Source organism: Cynocephalus volans, chromosome 2 (genome assembly GCF_027409185.1).
Source record: "Cynocephalus volans isolate mCynVol1 chromosome 2, mCynVol1.pri, whole genome shotgun sequence".
In the NCBI taxonomy this organism is placed as follows: domain Eukaryota; kingdom Metazoa; phylum Chordata; class Mammalia; order Dermoptera; family Cynocephalidae; genus Cynocephalus; species Cynocephalus volans.
This window is the reverse complement of record NC_084461.1, coordinates 121,796,048-121,814,709: the sequence shown is the minus strand read 5'-3', so window position 1 is coordinate 121,814,709 and position 18,662 is coordinate 121,796,048. Positions and strand designations below refer to the sequence as shown.

Genomic DNA, 18,662 nt, shown 5'->3' with positions numbered 1-18,662 from the left:
AAGCTATTTACCACCATGTGGACTCAGTTTCTTCATTTGTACTGAGTGGGGAAAGTGTTGAACATTGAATGATCCCTCAAGACTATCCCAGCTCTCTTACATGCTGTAATCCTAATGTTAAGATTTATAGAATTTATTAACCCCAGAGGTGACTATAGGTCTGAAATGGGGAAATCTTACCTCCCTGCTGTAAGCATGACAGTCATCTTGTTCATCTCTGAATCCTGCAGCTGGACATCAGATGGACCTTTAAGAGGATACCTGGAGGACAACCAACACGTTCGTCAGAGTCCATTGGGGTCTGTCTTCACAAGACTCCTGTGCTGGACTGACTAACGTCCTTCATTGCAAGCAGCAGTTCCTTTGGAAGAAGAGGAGAGCCAGAGACAGGCATTCTGCTGAGTCTGCAAATCATTTCCAGCCAACCTGTCCATCAATTTCCTTAGCCCCAGCTGTATTATCACATTAGTTTTTCAGTGATGATCTGACTTTTGGTTTGTCTCTTCCAGGAATGGAAATCTGGAGCTGAAGGCCAAACAGAAGATGACAATGGAGATAGACTGAATAGCAGTGTCTCTGAAGCAGTGGTGTGTTAGTAAGTGTTTAACAACTGGCTTTGGCATGGCAGGAGCCAGATTGGTATCGCTTGCTGATTTTCATGGTGTAAATATTTCCACCATGGCTGATTTCGAACCGCCAATGTGAATTTGGGAAGAGATGCACAGTAGCATATCATTATTCAGTATTTCTAAGATATAGATATATTGGATGTAAATAACCTTGAGTATATAAGTAATAGTAAATGTAGAAAAGTAATTAGAAAGCAATTGATTTTGAGTATTTATCTTTGTTTTTATATAATTTACTTAATAGTAAGTTTATATAATTTAATTTTAATAGTGGCTGTATTTAACAACCAGTTTGCAAAATTCCTGAGAATATAACAATCAGCTCTCAGGAACAGGTAGAAGCCACCTCCAGCACACCACTGAAGCCTAGTGTCCTCCCTCTAGGCCACTGGGAGATAAAGTACAAAAGATTTCCTTGTGGAACTGAATACGAAATAATTGTTCCAGTTATGTGCAAGGGTTTAACTCTTGCTACCTGCCTTCAAGAAGCTTAGTTTCCAGTAAATAGGAGACAAGGCGTGTATCTATGATGTAGGGCAGAAAGTGGAATACGATGGATAAGTGCATGCGCCTCTGGAAAGGCATTCATGGAGCTAGAAAGGAGGTAGACCCAGGTAATTCTAATTCCACCACTAATATTCCAGGATGATGAGATTCTAGGAGCCCTAGGGAAACACCGGGGGCTGTAATCAGTAAGGAATAAACCCGAGTCACCGTTGCTGTGCCCAGCTTCAGGAAATCTAGAGGCCCTTCATGGAACCACAGAGTGTTTGAGTTAGAGTCCCATTTTACAAGGAGGCAACTGAGACCGAGAGAGAGGGAACTTACTCAGGGTCACACAGTAAGTTGGGACCAAGAGAGCCTGGATCACAATATCTTGGTTTGCCCAGGACTGAGAGGTTTCTCATGGTGTGGGACTTTCAGTGCTAAAACCAGACTGGTCTTGAGCAAACCTGTATGGTTGGTCACCCTACAACAAAGGTATGTATCCCAGGCCCACGCTTCTTTCCAAATGTGCACTCGCACTAAACTGCCCAAATCCTTGGTTTCCCCACATTTCTTTTCCAGGCTCCTTGTAGGGCTCTGGGCCTATGGGACCTGCTTAGACTATGGAACAAGTGGGGGAAGAGTTGGGAGGGAGTGGAGAGGGGGTGGAGGTGACTGGAGAATGCCAGAAGAGAAAGAGGTAGGATTTCTGTCTTTTTACACTTCTCTGCTAATTAGATAAGGAGGTGGTGGGAAGGGGGAGAATGAGCCTCCATGCATATTCTTCAGAGCTGTGACACTGAGCAGAGACCAGGGATTTTTCAATCTCTGGTCTCCACCCTCCTGCCTGGAAACTTCCCACCCCCGGGGATACTTGACTCCCAGTTCAAATACCATAGCTGCTTGAGCTACTGACCCTCCCTTTGCCCCCCTCAATTTAGCCTCAATGACTCGCCAAGTTCCCCAACAATAAGCTCACGGAAGAAAGTGGGGAATATTTCAGTTTTCTCTTTCAGATCCAGGGTTCCAGGTGTGGGGAGGGAAATAGGAGGCCATCCTGTGTGGGAAATGGGAGTGACTGGTGGTCTGTTGAACACATGGGCCTGTGAGGGCTGGGGTACATTAGGGGGGATCAATCTGCAAGACATGACTATAATGTCAGAGGTAGGGTCCAGGGAACCAGTAGTCAGCCTCAACCCACCCTATCCTCTTACCAGGTTCTTGACTCTGCCACAGGAAAGAATTCAAGAGGAGAGTCACAGTAGAAAGTGAGGACAGGTTTAATATAATGAATAAGAGGTACAGATTTCACAGAGAGAGTGTGGCCTAGCTCCAGAGGCTGAGCAGGGCCCACAGCAAGTTTAACAAAAAAGCAAGACATGCATACTTAAAGTTCAGTACAAAATGCAGGCTGGCTCAAGAGTGAGCAGCCACTTGCTGAAAGTAAGTTTGATACAAAAAGAAAGAAATACACACTTCACAGGCAGAGTGTAGGCTGGTTCCAGGAGAGTGAGCAACAGCCCTACCTTCTGCTAGGATTTGCTTTTTATAGTTTTGCTTTCTAATGAGTATTCAGTTAAGGGGTTGGCTCCCAGTTGTGTAACATAGTCCTGCACATGCTCAGTTGGTCTCTTTCTGGAGCACATTCATTGGTTAAATTCCGTCACACACACCAGGTGTATTCAAGAATATTCTGTGCTCTCTGGCACCTCTAGTGGAAGGTCATTCAGCTACCAGGGTTATATATCCCTTCTCTATTGAGCATGCCTAACCACTGGATTTGCATAAACCAGCACCTTGTGGTCTCATTTTCCCTGTGTTGGTGCTGAAAATAGGTCTAACTGGCAACAGTAGCTTTCCTCTAGGGGAGGGCCTTGAGGAGGGGCCTGAAATGTTGGAGAATGGCTTGAAACCCAGAGGTGTGTCCTGAATCCCAAGCCCAGGGAAAGTGAGCACCTCTTATACCAACTAGATCAGTTTCTTGTTTGAAGGTGTGTTTCCTTAATCAATCTGGAAGCTGCATAGGTCTAGGCCTTGTCAATCCCAGCTACTGGAGGATCTCCCTAAGGACAGGGGCATATTTCTCTCATCAGACTATGGTGCCCAGATGGCAGAGGTTATATCTTCATCATTAGCCTAGGAAGGGCTGGAGTTGGAGGAGCTCATCTAAGAAGAGGTGTCAGTTGGCTAAACCTTCTTTATTAAATTTTTTATTCCCTCACTGTTCTAAATCCTTGTCTCTGGACACTGGATAGGACACAGAAGTTCTCAATTAATGTTCCTTGATTTGTCCAGGAAGAAAGTATAAAGCTGGTTGTGGGATTTTATTAGTTTTTAGAGAAATATGCATGCATGCATGCATCCATTTACTCATTTCAAAAATATTTATCTACTGCTTCAGACCACTACTCAACACTTATGGGTACAAAATGAGTTAGGAGATATTTTTATTCTGGAGGAGATCTCAGTCTGCTCTGAGAGAGAGAGAGAGAGAAGGTTAAGCAATTTATAACAACATGGTGACATATATCTATATGTATATATTATATATATAAATGTATATATTATATAAATGCATATATATTATATATATGTGTGTATATTTTCTGGTGGCTGGCCGGTACAGGGATCAGAACCCTTGACCTTGGTATTATCAGCACCAAGTTCTTCCAAGTGAACTAAGCAGCCAGCCCCACAGTGACATAAAGTACTCTGGAAAGGTTGGAGGTGAAGTGGGAGTAAATGGGGAAATTCTGTAGAAGAGGACTTCTGATTAAGACCTGCCCTCCGGTGGCAGTGAATGATACAACAGGCTCTTTGTTGCTGGGATTCAGTACTGGAAATGTAGCCTTTATTGAGTACTGCCTAATGGGTAGCCAGCCCAGTGGTTGGCACTGAGGTGGGCGTGCAGTAAAACTTACAGAGTGACTTTTGTTCTTGGAAAACTTGCAGTGTGCTTATGGATATAAGGCATAATTGAAAAAGTTATCTATCAAACAACACATAGTTGAATGTGCACATAGAAACAATGTGCTTTTAAAAAGGTATGTAAGTGATTCATGCTCCTTACCAAAAAAGTGAAATAAAATGGAAATATGTAATGTAAAAAAGGAGAGTCTCCCCCCATTCCATTCCCTGTCAGTAAATATTATAAACAATTTAGTGTGGATTCTTTTCTCTGTATATACAAATGTTTATATGTACATATTTAATTTTAAACATAGAATTGTGCTATTATTCCTCTGCTTGGATTTTAAACTTTTATGTCATAAATCCATTTCCACAACACTACATATCAATTTACCTGGTTTTTCCTTAATTTTCAAGCATGCTCAAAAGACTTAGTAGTTCTTTGAGTTAGCTGAGAAAACAACAGTCCTCTTAGACTATGTCTCCATTTTCCTCCCTGGAGGCAACAACTTTCAATCTTTTAAACTGATTTAATTGGTATTACCCCCACATTTCTAAATAACCTATCTGAATCCTCTTTCTTGAATTTTAGGTATTATCTGTTGACTTCCCTGCATGCAGAACAAGAATTTGGCTTTTCCTGTCCCCACCTATCACCACAAACGCATCTTTCTCCTCTTCCCATCTCCCAACATGGTTAAATTGTAATTTTACTTAGGTCAATATTCAGTATTTACCTTGTGATTATGTAAATACTATTTAGAGGAGAGTTACATAGTAAAACAGGCTTCCCTTTTTTCTTTATTACAAGTCTTTTTGTTTTCCCTGGAATTAATAATTCTCTTTTCTTTTGTTGTTTGTTTAGTTTTCTATGTATGTATCACCACCTCAACCCCAAACTCTGCCATTTATCTAAAGCACCTCTCAAGACATTCAGCAATCTGGACTAGTTACCTCTCTACTATACAGCACAGCTGTCATCTTGGTATCTTCCTTCACCATCAGGATGGGGTTCACCTTGCTTATCCACTTTGTTGTACTTCCTGTTTCTTATATTTTATGTCTTTCTATTTCTCTTTTTTTTTGCGGGGGGGGAATGGCTGGCTGGTATGGGGAACCAAACCCTTGAACTTGGCGTTACAAGACTGTACTCTAGCCAGCTGATCTAACCGGCCAGCCCTTCTATCTCTGTTTACTCCCTCATTTTGGTGGATAACATTTTTCAATAGCTTCCTGAGAAAGGATACAAATTTTTTGAGACCTTGCATATCTGAATATCTTCATTCTGCTCAAACTTGAATGATATTTTGGTAGGGAATAGAGTTCTAGGTGGGAAATAATTTTCCTACAGAATGTTGAGGTCATTGTTCCAATGTCTTCTAGTTTCCAATGTTGTTATTGAGAAGTCTTGTGCCATTTTGAATGCTATTCTTTTGTTAAGTTACCTGTTCCTCTTTCCACTACCCACCTTGGAAGGTTTTATTTATTTATTTATTTATTTAAAAAGATGACCAGTAAGGGGATCTTAACCCTTGACTTGGTGTTGTCAGCACCATGCTCACCCAGTGAGCTAACTGGCCATCCCTATATGGGATCCGAACCCATGGCCTTGGTGTTATCAGCACCACACTCTCCCAAGTGAGCCACAGGCTGGCCCAGGTTTTAGAAACTTTTCTTTATTCTCAGCATACTGGAACTTCACAATGATGTGGCTTTGATATAGAATGTTTTAATTTCTCATGGACTCTAATCAATAAGCACGTCTTCTTGTTCTGGTAAACTTCTTATATTATTTCTTTCATAAGTTCTTTCCCTTCAATTTTTTTTTCAGCTTTCCTTCATTTTCTGTGGTCTCTTTTTCTACAAATATTTGTGTGTGTGTGTGTGTGTGTGTGTGTGTGTGTGTGTGTGTATGTGTGTTGGTGGGGGGCCTATTGGAACTCTTGGACTGATTCTGTCATTTTCTTATCTTTTATACCCTATTTTTCCTTTTTTTTTTTTTTTCTATTATCTAGGAGAGTTCCTCAGCTTTATCTTCCAAACATTATATTGAATTTTTAAAAATTTCTTTGTTTAATGATTTTCCTCTTACTCTGTGAATATTCCTTTTTTTAAAAGTATGTTTTAATAAACTGGCTTTGCTATTACCTTTTAAAAAAAGTATTTTGTTCTTGTTTCATGATGCAATATTTGCTCTTAAATCTCCAAGGATACAATTTTTAAAACTTTTTTTTGTTTGTTTCCTGCATTATTTCTTCTTCCAAATTACTTTTTGTCTATAATACTAGAGCTTTCTTTCAAAAGTCTGGTGATGATTGGCTTTCCATTTATACTTATTAATGAGGGACTAAAGGGCCGAGCCCGTGGCGCACTTGGTAGAGTGCTGCGCTGGCAGCGTGGCGACGCTCCCGCCCGCGGGTTCGGATCCTATATAGGACTGACTGGTGCACTCACTGGCTGAGTGCCAGTCATGAAAAAACGACAAAAAAAAAAAAAAAAAAATAGAGGGACTAAAAAGGCTTGTGGTCATGGATGTGGTTCTGATGGCTTTAAAAGGAGAGTGTGATAAATCTCTCTTTCTCTTGCGTCTGCCGTTTTGCCATGTGGTACACTGTGTTGCTGGAGTCACCACCAAGAACAAGACCCCCCCACTAGATGTGTTTTCCCTGGATTTTGGACTTCAACCTCTGGAACTGTAAGCAATAAATTTTATTTCTTACAAATTGCCCAGTTTCAGGTCTGTTATAAGCAACAGAAATGGACTAATACACATGGGCAGGGGCACTTTAAGCTCTCACCATTCAGACTTACTTAATGTCTATGCTCTTGGTTGTGTCTGGTCTCTCTGAACCTATAATCTCTTTGATTCAACTACTAAAGAGAAAATCTCCAGTCTTTGTGGAGTATGCATAAAGCAAATGTACTTCACGGGGCCTGGTTTTCCAAAGCCTTGCAGTTTCAAATATTGACCTTACAAAGGACAGAAATTTTCCCCAGGCTATAGTCTCTGTTGTAAGATAAAGAATTGTAACACAGCAAGGTTGCTGGCTCAAAGACAGACAGGTTACTGATTGATATGTAAAGATACTGGCAAATTGCTGTAAGAAGAGAATATTTGCTAAAATCAAGCTATTGTTGCAAATTGCATTATGGAAGATCACCTTGCCTGTCTTACTGAATGTTACCAGCTTCTATTGTTAAATTTGTTAAACTGTACTTAGCAAAAACCCCACCTATGTTCTCTTCCTGGAGCTTTTGGTCTGGAGAATAAATGCGGGAAGAGAACCCCAATTTGTGGTTAATTTCCCAAATGGAAAGAATGCCTCTATCTTGAGGGTTCTGGGAGATTAATCCCTTTTCAGAGTTTCTCACTGCTTAGAAGAGATGGGCTTTGAGTAATTTTTGGTGGCTCCATCACCCAGGGGAAGAGGGGTGACAAATCCGTGGGAGGCAAAGCAACAAAAGGTGACCCTGATGTGATAAATTCTGGGTCCATGGATCAGAGACCGACCTGCCAAGCCTTGTAAAGGAAAAGAAAGAGTATGTCCACCACTCATCCCAACAAAAGGGAGGCCCTGACAAAAGGGGGGAAAGAAAAATGATGCCTGGAAAAAGGAAGAGGACACCTACTCATCCTGTCCAGAGGGAAATCCTGGTAAGGGGGACTCACCCCGGTAAAGGGGATTACAGGGGTGGCTTTTGATTAAGCGATTGCACGCCTGCTGCAGTGTCTAGCTCGGGCTTTGCCTGGAAGTTTTGCTTTTTCACTCTCTCAATTTTCTATCTATTCTTGCGATTTTGGGTAGTTAACTGTCTAAGAGGGAAGTTCAACATAGTTCAGTCCTTCAATGTCTCCTTAAGGCAGTAGGTTATAAAGTAACTAACTGTCATCTAACTAAATTATTATTGATTATAGTGGTTTGGAAATTTTGTCGAATTGCTTTAAAAATTATTCAGAACCTTAACAAAAGGAAAAAACATGTTTATGCCATTAAAGAGGATGAAAAACAATCCTTGCCTCCTCCTCCTCCTCCTCCTCTCCCCCCACCTCCACCTTTGGAGGTAAATAACTCATTTATTCCTATGATGGAGTCCTGTCTTAAAGAAGGACATAACATAGGAGTTGATGCTCATCATGTCTTTCCTGTTGTAAGAACTGGGACCTAGTCGCGACATGAAAACCTCCCACTCTCCTTGTTTGAAAGATTTAAAAACAGCATAACAGAAAATGGCTTACATAGCACTTTTACTAAGGAATACTTAGAACCAATTGCTAATGGACATAATATGACCCCTTGGGATTGGAAAACACTTGGAAAAACTGTTTTAACTCCTGCTCAATATACTGTATGGCTACAAGAATATCGGGAAGCCTTACATGCTATTTCACTCAAAAATTTATGAGGTGAGGTTCAAATTAGCATGGATTTGTTACTTGATCAAACAACTAGAACAGCCATAAAGGCATGGAACAAAATTCTTAAAACAAAATCTAAACTTCAACCTCTTGCTTCCCCTGGATATGAAGATTAGATAAGACTCAGCCACTGTTGACATTATCTGTTGAACAAAAATTAATTACAGGATTGGTAGATTTGGGGGCTGATCTTACCATAATTGCTAAAAAGGATTGGACTCCATTATGGAAAGTAACTTCTTCACCAGTTACCCCTACTGGATTATGTGGGTTCAAAATCCCTTATCAAAATAAAAATCCTTTGTTATGTACTGGCCCCGAGTGACAAACTGCCTCCATTATGCCTTATGTTCCAGATCTACCTCAAACTCTATGGGGGTGAGACCTCCCTGCTCAATGGGATATTTATATTGGGACATCTCCTTCAAAATTTATCATGATGGCCACGGCCACACTCCCAGCAGTCAAACTACAATGGACCGCTGGTCCTCTGGTTTGGGTGGAACAGTGGCCTCTTAAAGGGGAGAAATTAAATCAAGCTACTTTACTTGTTAAACAACAGTTACAGATGGGACATTTAGAGCCATTGCATAGTCCCTGGAATAATACCACTAAATCTTTTGCTACTGTTAGGGACCCACTGAGCCTTATGTAGATTTTATTAATCATCTTCAAGATGCTATAACTAGACAAATTGACAATGCTCATGACAATCCAGAACTGCTATTACAAGTTTATTTACATTTAATCAAACCAGTTAATAATGCTGGTTTACAAATAGCTCCAGATAAAATTTTAAAAAGGAGCCTTGGAAATACCTTGGTTTTTTAATCACTCAGAGAAGTATATGGCCACAAAGTATATCTTTCCATATTCAGGAGCCTTTTACTCTAAATGACTTACAATAATTACTTGGCCACATTAACTGGCTCTGCTCTTCTATGGGTGTTCCAACTTATCAATTACAGCATTTGTTTAATACCTTGAAGGGATAACCTGATCTGTCCTCCCCTCGTTGCTTGTCTGGGGAAGCAAGATTGGAATTGGAACAGGTTGAATCCTTTTTACATTCCAGACAATTAACACATATTGTTAAATCTCAAGTCATTCATTTCTTATTTTAAACACCCCATGTGGTCCCACAGGTTTGCTTTGCCAATTTCTTCCTCAAATAGGAGTCATTGAATAGATTTTCTTACCCCATCAACAAAAAAGGAAATTATATACTGAATTGGAACAATGTATTCAGCTGCTCACTGGGGGAGGACACTGTCGTAGAGTGCTTGCTGGGTGTGATCCTGATGTTGGCAATCCTGATCTTTCTGGGGCTGATTTTTGTGTTGCCCTTGAGCGATCAGAGTCTTTGTGGATGGCTATGGTTGATTTTGTTGGTGGGATGCAGTTCTCATTATCCCATGATAGAGTTTTGCAGGGACTCCAAATGCTGCCCATGCAGTTGGGATCCTGTTTGTCCCCTGTTCCCCTCCCTCGGGCACTCGCTGTGTTTGTCGGCAGTTCTGGCAGATCAGGAGGGGGATCTGTGGCATGGTGGGAGCAGTTGCTGTCCATCATAGGTCCACTCAGGGGGCTGGGTTGGTGGCTGCCATTGCAGCTTTGCAACACTTTTACAATCAGCCACTTAGTTTAGTGTCTGACTCTGCCTACATAGTTGGAGTCTTACAGGTAATTCAAGATGCATCTATCCATGAGGGAAATTATTTTCTTTTTTTTTTTAAAAGATGACTGGTAAGGGGATCTTAACCCTTGAGTTGGTGTTGTCAGCACCACGCTCACCCAGTGAGCCAACCAGCCATCCCTATATGGGATCCGAACCCGGGGCCTTGGTGTTCTCAGCACCACACTCTCCCGAGTGAGCCACGGGCCGGCCCGAAATCATTTTCTTTTATTTGAAATGTTTCGACATTTACAAAAACTTATTCAAAAAAGACATCATCCTTTCTATGTAACTCACACTCATTTTCATTCTGGTCTTCCTGGCCCTTTATCAATTGGAAATGATATGGCTGATCAGTTTGTTATTTATAATAATGTTTTACAGAAAGCTATTGATTCTCATCAGTTTTGTCATCAGGGTGCACGAGCTTTGGCTAACATGCATCAGATCTCCTACAGGCAAGCTCAAGAGGTTGTTCATGCTTTTCCCAATTGTCAGAGATTTTCTAAATCTAATTCCCCTGGAGGAGTTAATCCTTGAGGAATAGAAGGTAATGAAATTTGGCAAATGAAAATCACTCATTATTCCACTTTTGGACATCTTAAATATTTACATGTTACTGTTGATACTTACTCTGGTCTTATCATGCCAGTGCCCAAACAGGAGAAACTGCTAAACATGTTAAAAAACATTGTCTTTCTGCCTTTGTGACCATGGGGATTCCAAATCAAATTAAAACAGATAATGGACTGGCATACACCTCCAAAGTCTTTCAAGTATTCTGTGACAACTGGAACATTAAATATGTCACAGGAATCCCATTTAACCTCACTGGCCAGGCAATTCTTGAAAGAGCTAATGGCCTTCTTAAATCTCAAATAAGTAAGCAAAGGAGGGGTAATATAGATATTGGACTGGCCTCTCATGAACAGGTCTTTAAAGCTCTGTTTACACTAAATTTTTAAAATGTAACTCCCCAAAATTAACAGCCACAAAACAACACTTTCTTTCTTTCTTTCTTTTTTTTTTAAAAGATGACCGGTAAGGGGATCTCAACCCTTGGCTTGGTGTTGTCAGCACCATGCTCAGCCAGTGAGCAAACCGGCCATCCCTATATAGGATCCGAACCCGTGGCCTTGGTGTTATCAGCACCGCACTCTACCGAGTGAGCCATGGGCCGGCCTCAAAACAACACTTTCTACCTCCTAAAAAGAGGCCTAGACCCTTGGTTTTATTCCACCACCTGCTGATGGGACCACAATTGTTGGGACCTGTCGAATTATTAACATGGAGGAGAGGGTATGCATCTGCTCTCACCCACAGGCCTGCTATGGATTCATTCTAAGGCTGTTAAGCCTTATGTGGAACCCCAAACCAGACAAGGAACTGAATCTGATCCCAAAATCTCAATGCCTTGCCATCACACCTCAATCCATCTCACCAGAGATGGTACACATCAGACCACCAGTGATGATGGTGCCAACAACCACTTCCACCTCTGACCTACATCAGACCAGCAGTAATGAAAATAATGACAACGAGCTCCAAATTGACCTGGGGTAAATTTAAAAACTTCAACAGTCAAATAGCTTTCAGTAGCTCAGCCCTTAAGCTCAGTAACTCATTTGAGAAACAAAAACTAAACTAGAATCTACCTGTTTAACTAGATGGTCTCAAATTTTCTGGTATCCAGCTGGTTATCTTAAACAGACTTCCAAATTCTCTTCTAGTCTCATCTATGTATTTCTTCACAAAATCCTATGGTAGAATTCTATGCTATTTTCTTAAAAGGAAGAAAATCTTCTCTGCATCTTCTTGAAAAGGCTTGCATACTTTGCTTTACAATGTAAATTTGCTATCTTGTTCTCTTTAAGGCAGGGTGAGACCTCACCAATAAGTCTTTTTAAAAAAACACAATCTAGACCTGACTGTCCTTTTTACTAGTGAGCTTTTTTACATCTTGAACAAAACCTATAAGATCCTTGTTTGTTCTTGTTGTCTATATCTGCATATGTGTGTGTGTAAGTTGTATGCTACATCTATCTGTTTATGTCAGTATGTGTAATTGTGTTATGTGCAAGGTACAAAATTGGCTTATAATAAATGCATGCTCATTAAATAAATAAGTATACTTTTCAAGCTCATGTGACTTAAATTTTCTAAAGTTTTGATAAATATATTTTCAAAATTTGATTTAAACCTTTTGCCTAAATTTGGCTAAAGGTCAATATGCCTCTTCCTTATCTCAGCTCTGCCTCCTGGCTGTGCTGGGAGGAACAATATCTTTTAGACATTATCTTTGTAAATACCACCCTTTGTCTTAAGCTCCACATGGCTCCAAATGCCACACGGAAACCTGGGACCCAAAATGGCTAGTGAAAAAAGACCTATGCCAAATATTGCATAGGCCCTAGTTAACATTAACTGATAAGGGTATAGATAAGATACACCAAGTTTTTGGCTGGGAAACCATAATATATATTTGGTAAAAACAGCTAAAACTCAAACTGGGTTTTGTATAATTTGCTCTGATAAACAGACACCTATTTACTAACCTGATTGTATAAAAATATTCTTATCAGCACACATCATTGCCTGGGTTTACTAATTAAACAGGATTACTAGAGGTCTTTTCACTTGACTGCTCTTAACACAAAATCATAAAAGGTTTTCTTTGTCCCTTAGATAACTGGTTTAAGAAACTTATTTCATGATAATTTCTTGAACTCCCTGCCTTTGAAACCCTCTGTCACTTTGGTTTTACTTTTTGTAATAATTTGTGATTTTATTCAACTAAGTGTTTTAAGCCTTTTGTTACTTGACAAAGCTTTCCAAAACTGAAAGCCAAACCTTTCTGGTTTAAAATACTTTGAGGAATTCCAAGGGCCCTGGAGCTTCCTAAAGGATATATAAAAAATGTATCAAATCTAATTGGCTTATTTAATAAATTAGACTATATGGGAAAGCATTGTCAGTACTAAAGGTGTTATGGATATGTGTTCCAAAATCGTGTAAGGTTCTTAAATATCTGTGTCTTGATATAAATGCTATCAGTCATACTCTTGGTTCAATTATAATTTTAAAAATGTTATGTTGGGCCGGCCCATGGCTCACTCGGGAGAGTGTGGTGTTGATAACACCAAGGCCATGGGTTCAGATCCCATATAGGGATGGATGGTTCACTCACTGGCTGAGCATGGTGCTGACAACACTAAGCCAAGGGTTAAGATCCCCTTACCAGTCATCTTAAAAAAAATAATAAAATAAAAATGTTATGTCTTCAAATATTTCATGGAAAAATCTCTGACAGGTACAGTTTTCTGACAAACTTTGAGTTCATAGCTTTAAACTAAAGTTCCAAAATTCTAATGAAGAAACTGATGGGGCCGGCCCGTGGCTCACTCGGGAGAGTGTGGTGCTGATAACACCAAGGCCCCGGGTTCGGATCCCATATACGGATGGCCGGTTCGCTCACTGGCTGAGTGTGGTGCTGACAACACCAAGTCAAGGGTTAAGATCCCCTTACCGGTCATCTTTAAAAAAAAAAAAAAAAAGAAACTGATGGGTTTGTGAAATTGTTCACAAAGGTCAAAACAACAAAGGTTAATTAGTGAACTAATTAAAAAGAATTATGGGTTTTTACAATTTCCTTATTTTGAAACACTGCTAGTTCTCTTAATGTTTTGCTTTCCAAATGTAAGAAAACTCTCTAGCTACCTATAACTAACAACAGTTTGGTAAAATGTCATTTAAAACAGAGATAAAAGCATTTGTTTTCTCCCTATTTGATCTGCCCCAAATTTAAAAAAACTTTAAGTATCCTTATGATTATTATGGCAATGTGGCTATTTTTATAAGCTCAATAGGAATTAACTCTTTCTCTCTTTATAACAGGATATAATTTAAAACTTTGGATAGAAGATAGCATGTCTTACTTCCAAGTTGCTGACCCCTCTTTCATGTTACCTTAATTTGGCCTAACTGCTGCTTCATCCTGCTGTTCATCTTTCCCCCCTGGATGTGGGACAGATCACCATCTGGGAAACAGTCTTCCCAGTGCCGTGGGATTTATACAAAGAAAAGTAAGACCTTTTCAATCAAGATATTGATCATCAATGCTTTTATGAGGAATCCCTTTATCATAAAGGGGGAAATAATATCTTCTCTACAAAAGCAGTTCTCTTAATTTTCCTGGCCTTAAGGAGGGTGTTGTAACTTGGATGAGACATCCTGTTCCTAAACAAAAGACTTGTAATTGATCAAAAATTTTACAAAAGACTAGATGCTTTAAAAACAGTAATGTCCTGGACAGGTGAACATTAACAAATTCTCTGAACTCAGAATCAACTATTATATGGAGCAGAATCCCATTCCAGAGTGTCAACAATTGGTAATTACACCTAATTCATAGCACCTGGAGTGATGCCAATGCAGCCATCCTGAGAGATGATGACGTCATCAGTCCTCACCTGAAGTAAATTAAAAGGACTTGCCATACTAAATGATACCAATTTTGCTTTAAATGCTTTTGTCTTAACTGTGAAAACTTGATCTATAGTATTTGCTTTTTCTTTTAAATAAATAAAATGGGCGGAGACGTGAAGTATGCGTAAAAAATATGTACTTCACAGGGACTGGTTTTCCAAAGCCTTGCAGTTTCAAATAGTGACCTTGCAAAAGACAGGACAATTTCTCCAGGCTATATAGTCTTTGTTGGGAGATAAAGAATTGTAGCAGAGCAAGGTTGCTGGCTCAAAGACAGACAAGTTACTGATTGATATGTAAAGATACTGGGAAATTGCTGTAAGAAGAGAATGTTTGCTAAAATCAAGCTTTTGTTAGTGGATTGACTTAATTGCTTATAGAATGTCACCTTACTGAATGTTACCAGCTTTTACTGTTAAACTTGTTAAACTGTACTTAGCAAAAACCCCACCTATGTTCTCTTCCTGGAACTTCCTGGTTTGGAGAATAAATGCAGGAAAAGAACCCCAATTCGTGATTAATTTCCCTGATAGAAGGAATGCCTCTATCTTGAGGGTTCTGGAAGATTAACCCCTTTTGGGGGCTTTTCACCACTCAGAAGAGATGGGCTTTGAGTAATCATTGGTGGCTCTGTCACCCAGGGGAAAAGGGGTGACAAATCTGTGGGAGGCAAAGCAACAGAGGAGCACCCTGTAAACTCTTAGGAAAGGGTTTATATGTTGTTCTGGGATGGGGGTCTTTCTCTATCCTAACTAAGGGGAGGAGTGTTCAAGAAAAAGGGGGGAGGAAAGAGGGCATTTTGGTGTTCTTGCTCATGTAAGCTGTATTCTAAGAAAAAAAGGAGGTTTTTTGGTGGCTGTGATTTTGTTTCCTGCTCAGAAAACCACGGGGTTCTGAAGAAGGGCAAGGTGATTGGTAAGGTGGTTTAGCTGCTGCTAACAGGTTTTAGCTTGAGCAGCCTCCCTGGGGCAAGTCCCTGTTCTTTCCTGCCTCAATTCCTCCTTGAAAGAATTCGCTCCCAAAAACCTTTTTGGGATATAGAGGGCCGTAGGTCTCATTCTTCCATAACTGCTTCATGCTGATTTGGGGCAGTTGTTCCTACCTGTCCCTGGGAGTGAAACTCCCTACCTATACTGTTACGTGGCCCCAGGGATGGCTTAGGTACAGAGAGGTGCAGGGGCTTATATCCTTGAAGCACTATGATGTTGTTCTGGATGGCAGCCATTCTTAAGGCCCTGATGGAGGGCCTTAAGTATAGCTTCATTGATGTCCTCCTTGGTTTTCCAGGGTCAGTAAGTCTGCAGCCTCAGCCTGGCTGGAAAACAACTTTACATTCATGGAAATAATGTCATCTTGTCATGGGCAAGAGGGAACTCAGAGAAATGAATGCCAGGGAAAAAACTGTGTCCTTTTTAAAATTTGTCTACAGCCCATGTGGTTTTAGGTCCTGACATGGCTTCAGTCCCGCTTACTCCAACAAGTTTTTCTACTGTCAATACTTAGATTTGACAAGCTGTGTATTAATTGGTACATTGACAATCCTAAGAACATACACTATTCCTTTCGTTTAGGAACAGGATGTCTCATCTAAGTCATAAGTCTCCCTCCCCATCTCCCCATCCCAGCTGCTTTGGCTGTACCAATGGTGGCTAAATTGGCCCCGGATGTGGCTGGACCTGCAGTTTTGGAAAATACTAGCTGGAAGCCCAGGCAGCATCCATGTGGTCTTAGGTCCACAGGCTCGCAGAATGCCAGAGCTGGGAAGGCTTGGGAGCCTCCACCTCAATTTCAAAGGATGTAAGGAAAAGCCTGGGGGCCCAGGAAGAGATCTGTCACAGGTTGGATTCACCACATAGAGCCTTCACTAAAGCAATGCCGAGCAGAAATGGATCAAAGTTGTAGCAGAGAAACCCCTCAGTACCATGACTAGTGGAGCTGTGAGAGTGGGACTGCCATGACAGAAAATGCAGAGCTACCAGCATACAACACCAGCCTGTGAGAGCTAAAGCATCACCTAAGACCAAGAAAGCCACAGACACAGAATTGCCTGAGTACTTGGGGACCCAATCCCTACACCAGCATGTGGAGGACTTTGAACATGAAGTCAAAGTAGGTGATTTGCCAGCTTTGAGATTTAATGCCTGTTCTGCTGGACTTCAGACTTACTTAGGACCCATTACACCTTTCTTTTGCCCATTTCTCCCTTTTTGAATGGAAATATGTACCCTATGCTTGTCCCACCATTATGTCTTGGCAGTAGATAATTCGTTTTGATTTCACAGATGGGACTTTGAGACTTTAGACTTTTGAGTTGAAACAAGTTAAGACTTTGGGGATGGAATGAATGTATTCACCTGTGAGAAGGACATAAACTTTGGGGGTCAGGGGTTGAATGATATGGATTGTGCCTCCCAAGTTGTATGTATTAGTAGCTTGATCCCCAATGTGACTATTAAGCGGGTGGGAAATCCTATTATGGTAATTGAAAGGTGGGACCTTGAGGAGGTGATTAGATTCTCAGGATCATGCCTAGTGAATGGATTAAAAATGGTGGTCATGGGCGTGGTTCTGCCAGCTTAAAAAAGAGTTCATGTGGAGCTCTCTCTCTCTCTCTCTGCTCCACCATTTTCTGCCATGTGAGACCCCTGCATTGCTGTAAAGCCACCACCAAGAAGACCCTCACCAGACGTGTTCCCTAGACTTTGGGCTTCCCAGCCTCTGAAACTGTAAGCAATAAATTTTATTTTATTACAAAGTATCTAATTCCAGGTATTTTGTTATAAGCAACAGAAATGGACTACTACATGTGGCATACAACAATTTCAAATTACTAAAATTATGATTGAGAGCATTTATACCTAGACACAAGGTTTTTTAGGAACCTTGTACAATTTCAGAGTAAATATTTATAATATGTAAGTATAACACAAAGAAGGTTAAACATCATTTCTTGTTTTGACAATGCTTCCCATATATTTTAACCTATCAGATTAGCCAATTGGTTTTAATACCTCTCTTTTATATATATCCTTTGAGAATTTCTGGGGCCCTTGGTTGCCCAGCAGCCCAGTGATGAACAACCTCAACCAGAGGAGTCACCAAATGAATGTTGGGATATTACAGCTGGTTGGGAGAGAGAAAATGAGGGAGCACCTGAAATCCAACAGCCTGACCTAAAAGCTGATCTTCAGGACTGTCTCAGCCAAAGAGTGGAGGTAAATGTGGAGATTTTCCTGATGTCAAGGGGGAAATTCTACCCAATCTAGAACCTGTTAAAATCCCAGAAGCAGGTGAAGGGGAACCACAGGTTCAAATGAAGACAAGTTGAAACAGTGCAAACTGTTCTTATGTTGGGTATCTGCCTTAAAATTTTCTCAATAATGTTCTATGGTTTCTTCCAAAAAAAAAAAAAGGTGTGTGTGGGAGGATTAATGCTTGGCCAGGAAATAGTTTTATGTTTGCATTGGCCAAAATACTGAATCCAGAACTTCCTATTCTGAACACATATTATGAGCAGAGAGAAAATGAAGATATTTTCTATTTTCCTTGCTGCTTCTATAGCTGTCAAGTGGGCAGTAGGATGGGAAAATTTGCTATCCTATGTTTCCTTTCTTACCTGCAACTGATGTTTATTAATAGCTCAGTGTAGGGGCTTGCCAATTAGCTCAGTGGGTTTGAGTGCAGTCTTATAATACCAAAGTCATGAGTTTGGATCCCTATACCAGTCAGCTGCTAAAAAACAAACAAAACAAACAAAATAGCTCAGTGTAGACATGGAACCAAGAGAGGTGTTTTCTGGGAGCTGTTATTCTCATGAAGAATTTGACTATGAAATTCCTTTGAAACTTCAGATGTATGTAGCTTTACATGCCCTAACCTGTTGGCAGTTTGCTTGTTCTCAGTGATGGAATTGCGGATATATTTCTTGCATAAATGATTCCTTACTGCAACAGTATGGCAAGGAAGACCAATGAGAAGAAGAGCCACTGTTCTCCTATGTGCTTTAAAGACCCTGTCTCGGACTGGAAGACAAAGGTTAGAAGGAGAGGACTCTGAGGTG

The 18,662-nt window shown here is 40.5% G+C and overlaps 1 protein-coding gene across 1 annotated transcript; it reads left to right on the top strand.

Annotated features, from left to right (window-relative positions):
* The first annotated feature begins 11,563 nt into the window (after nt 1–11,563).
* On the top strand, nt 11,564–17,930 carry LOC134370585 (X antigen family member 5-like). The gene is given in 4 exon segments (XM_063087639.1): nt 11,564–11,676; nt 11,992–11,996; nt 17,639–17,791; nt 17,794–17,930. Coding segments are annotated over 4 exon segments (408 nt in total).
* The last annotated feature ends 732 nt before the right edge of the window (nt 17,931–18,662 follow it).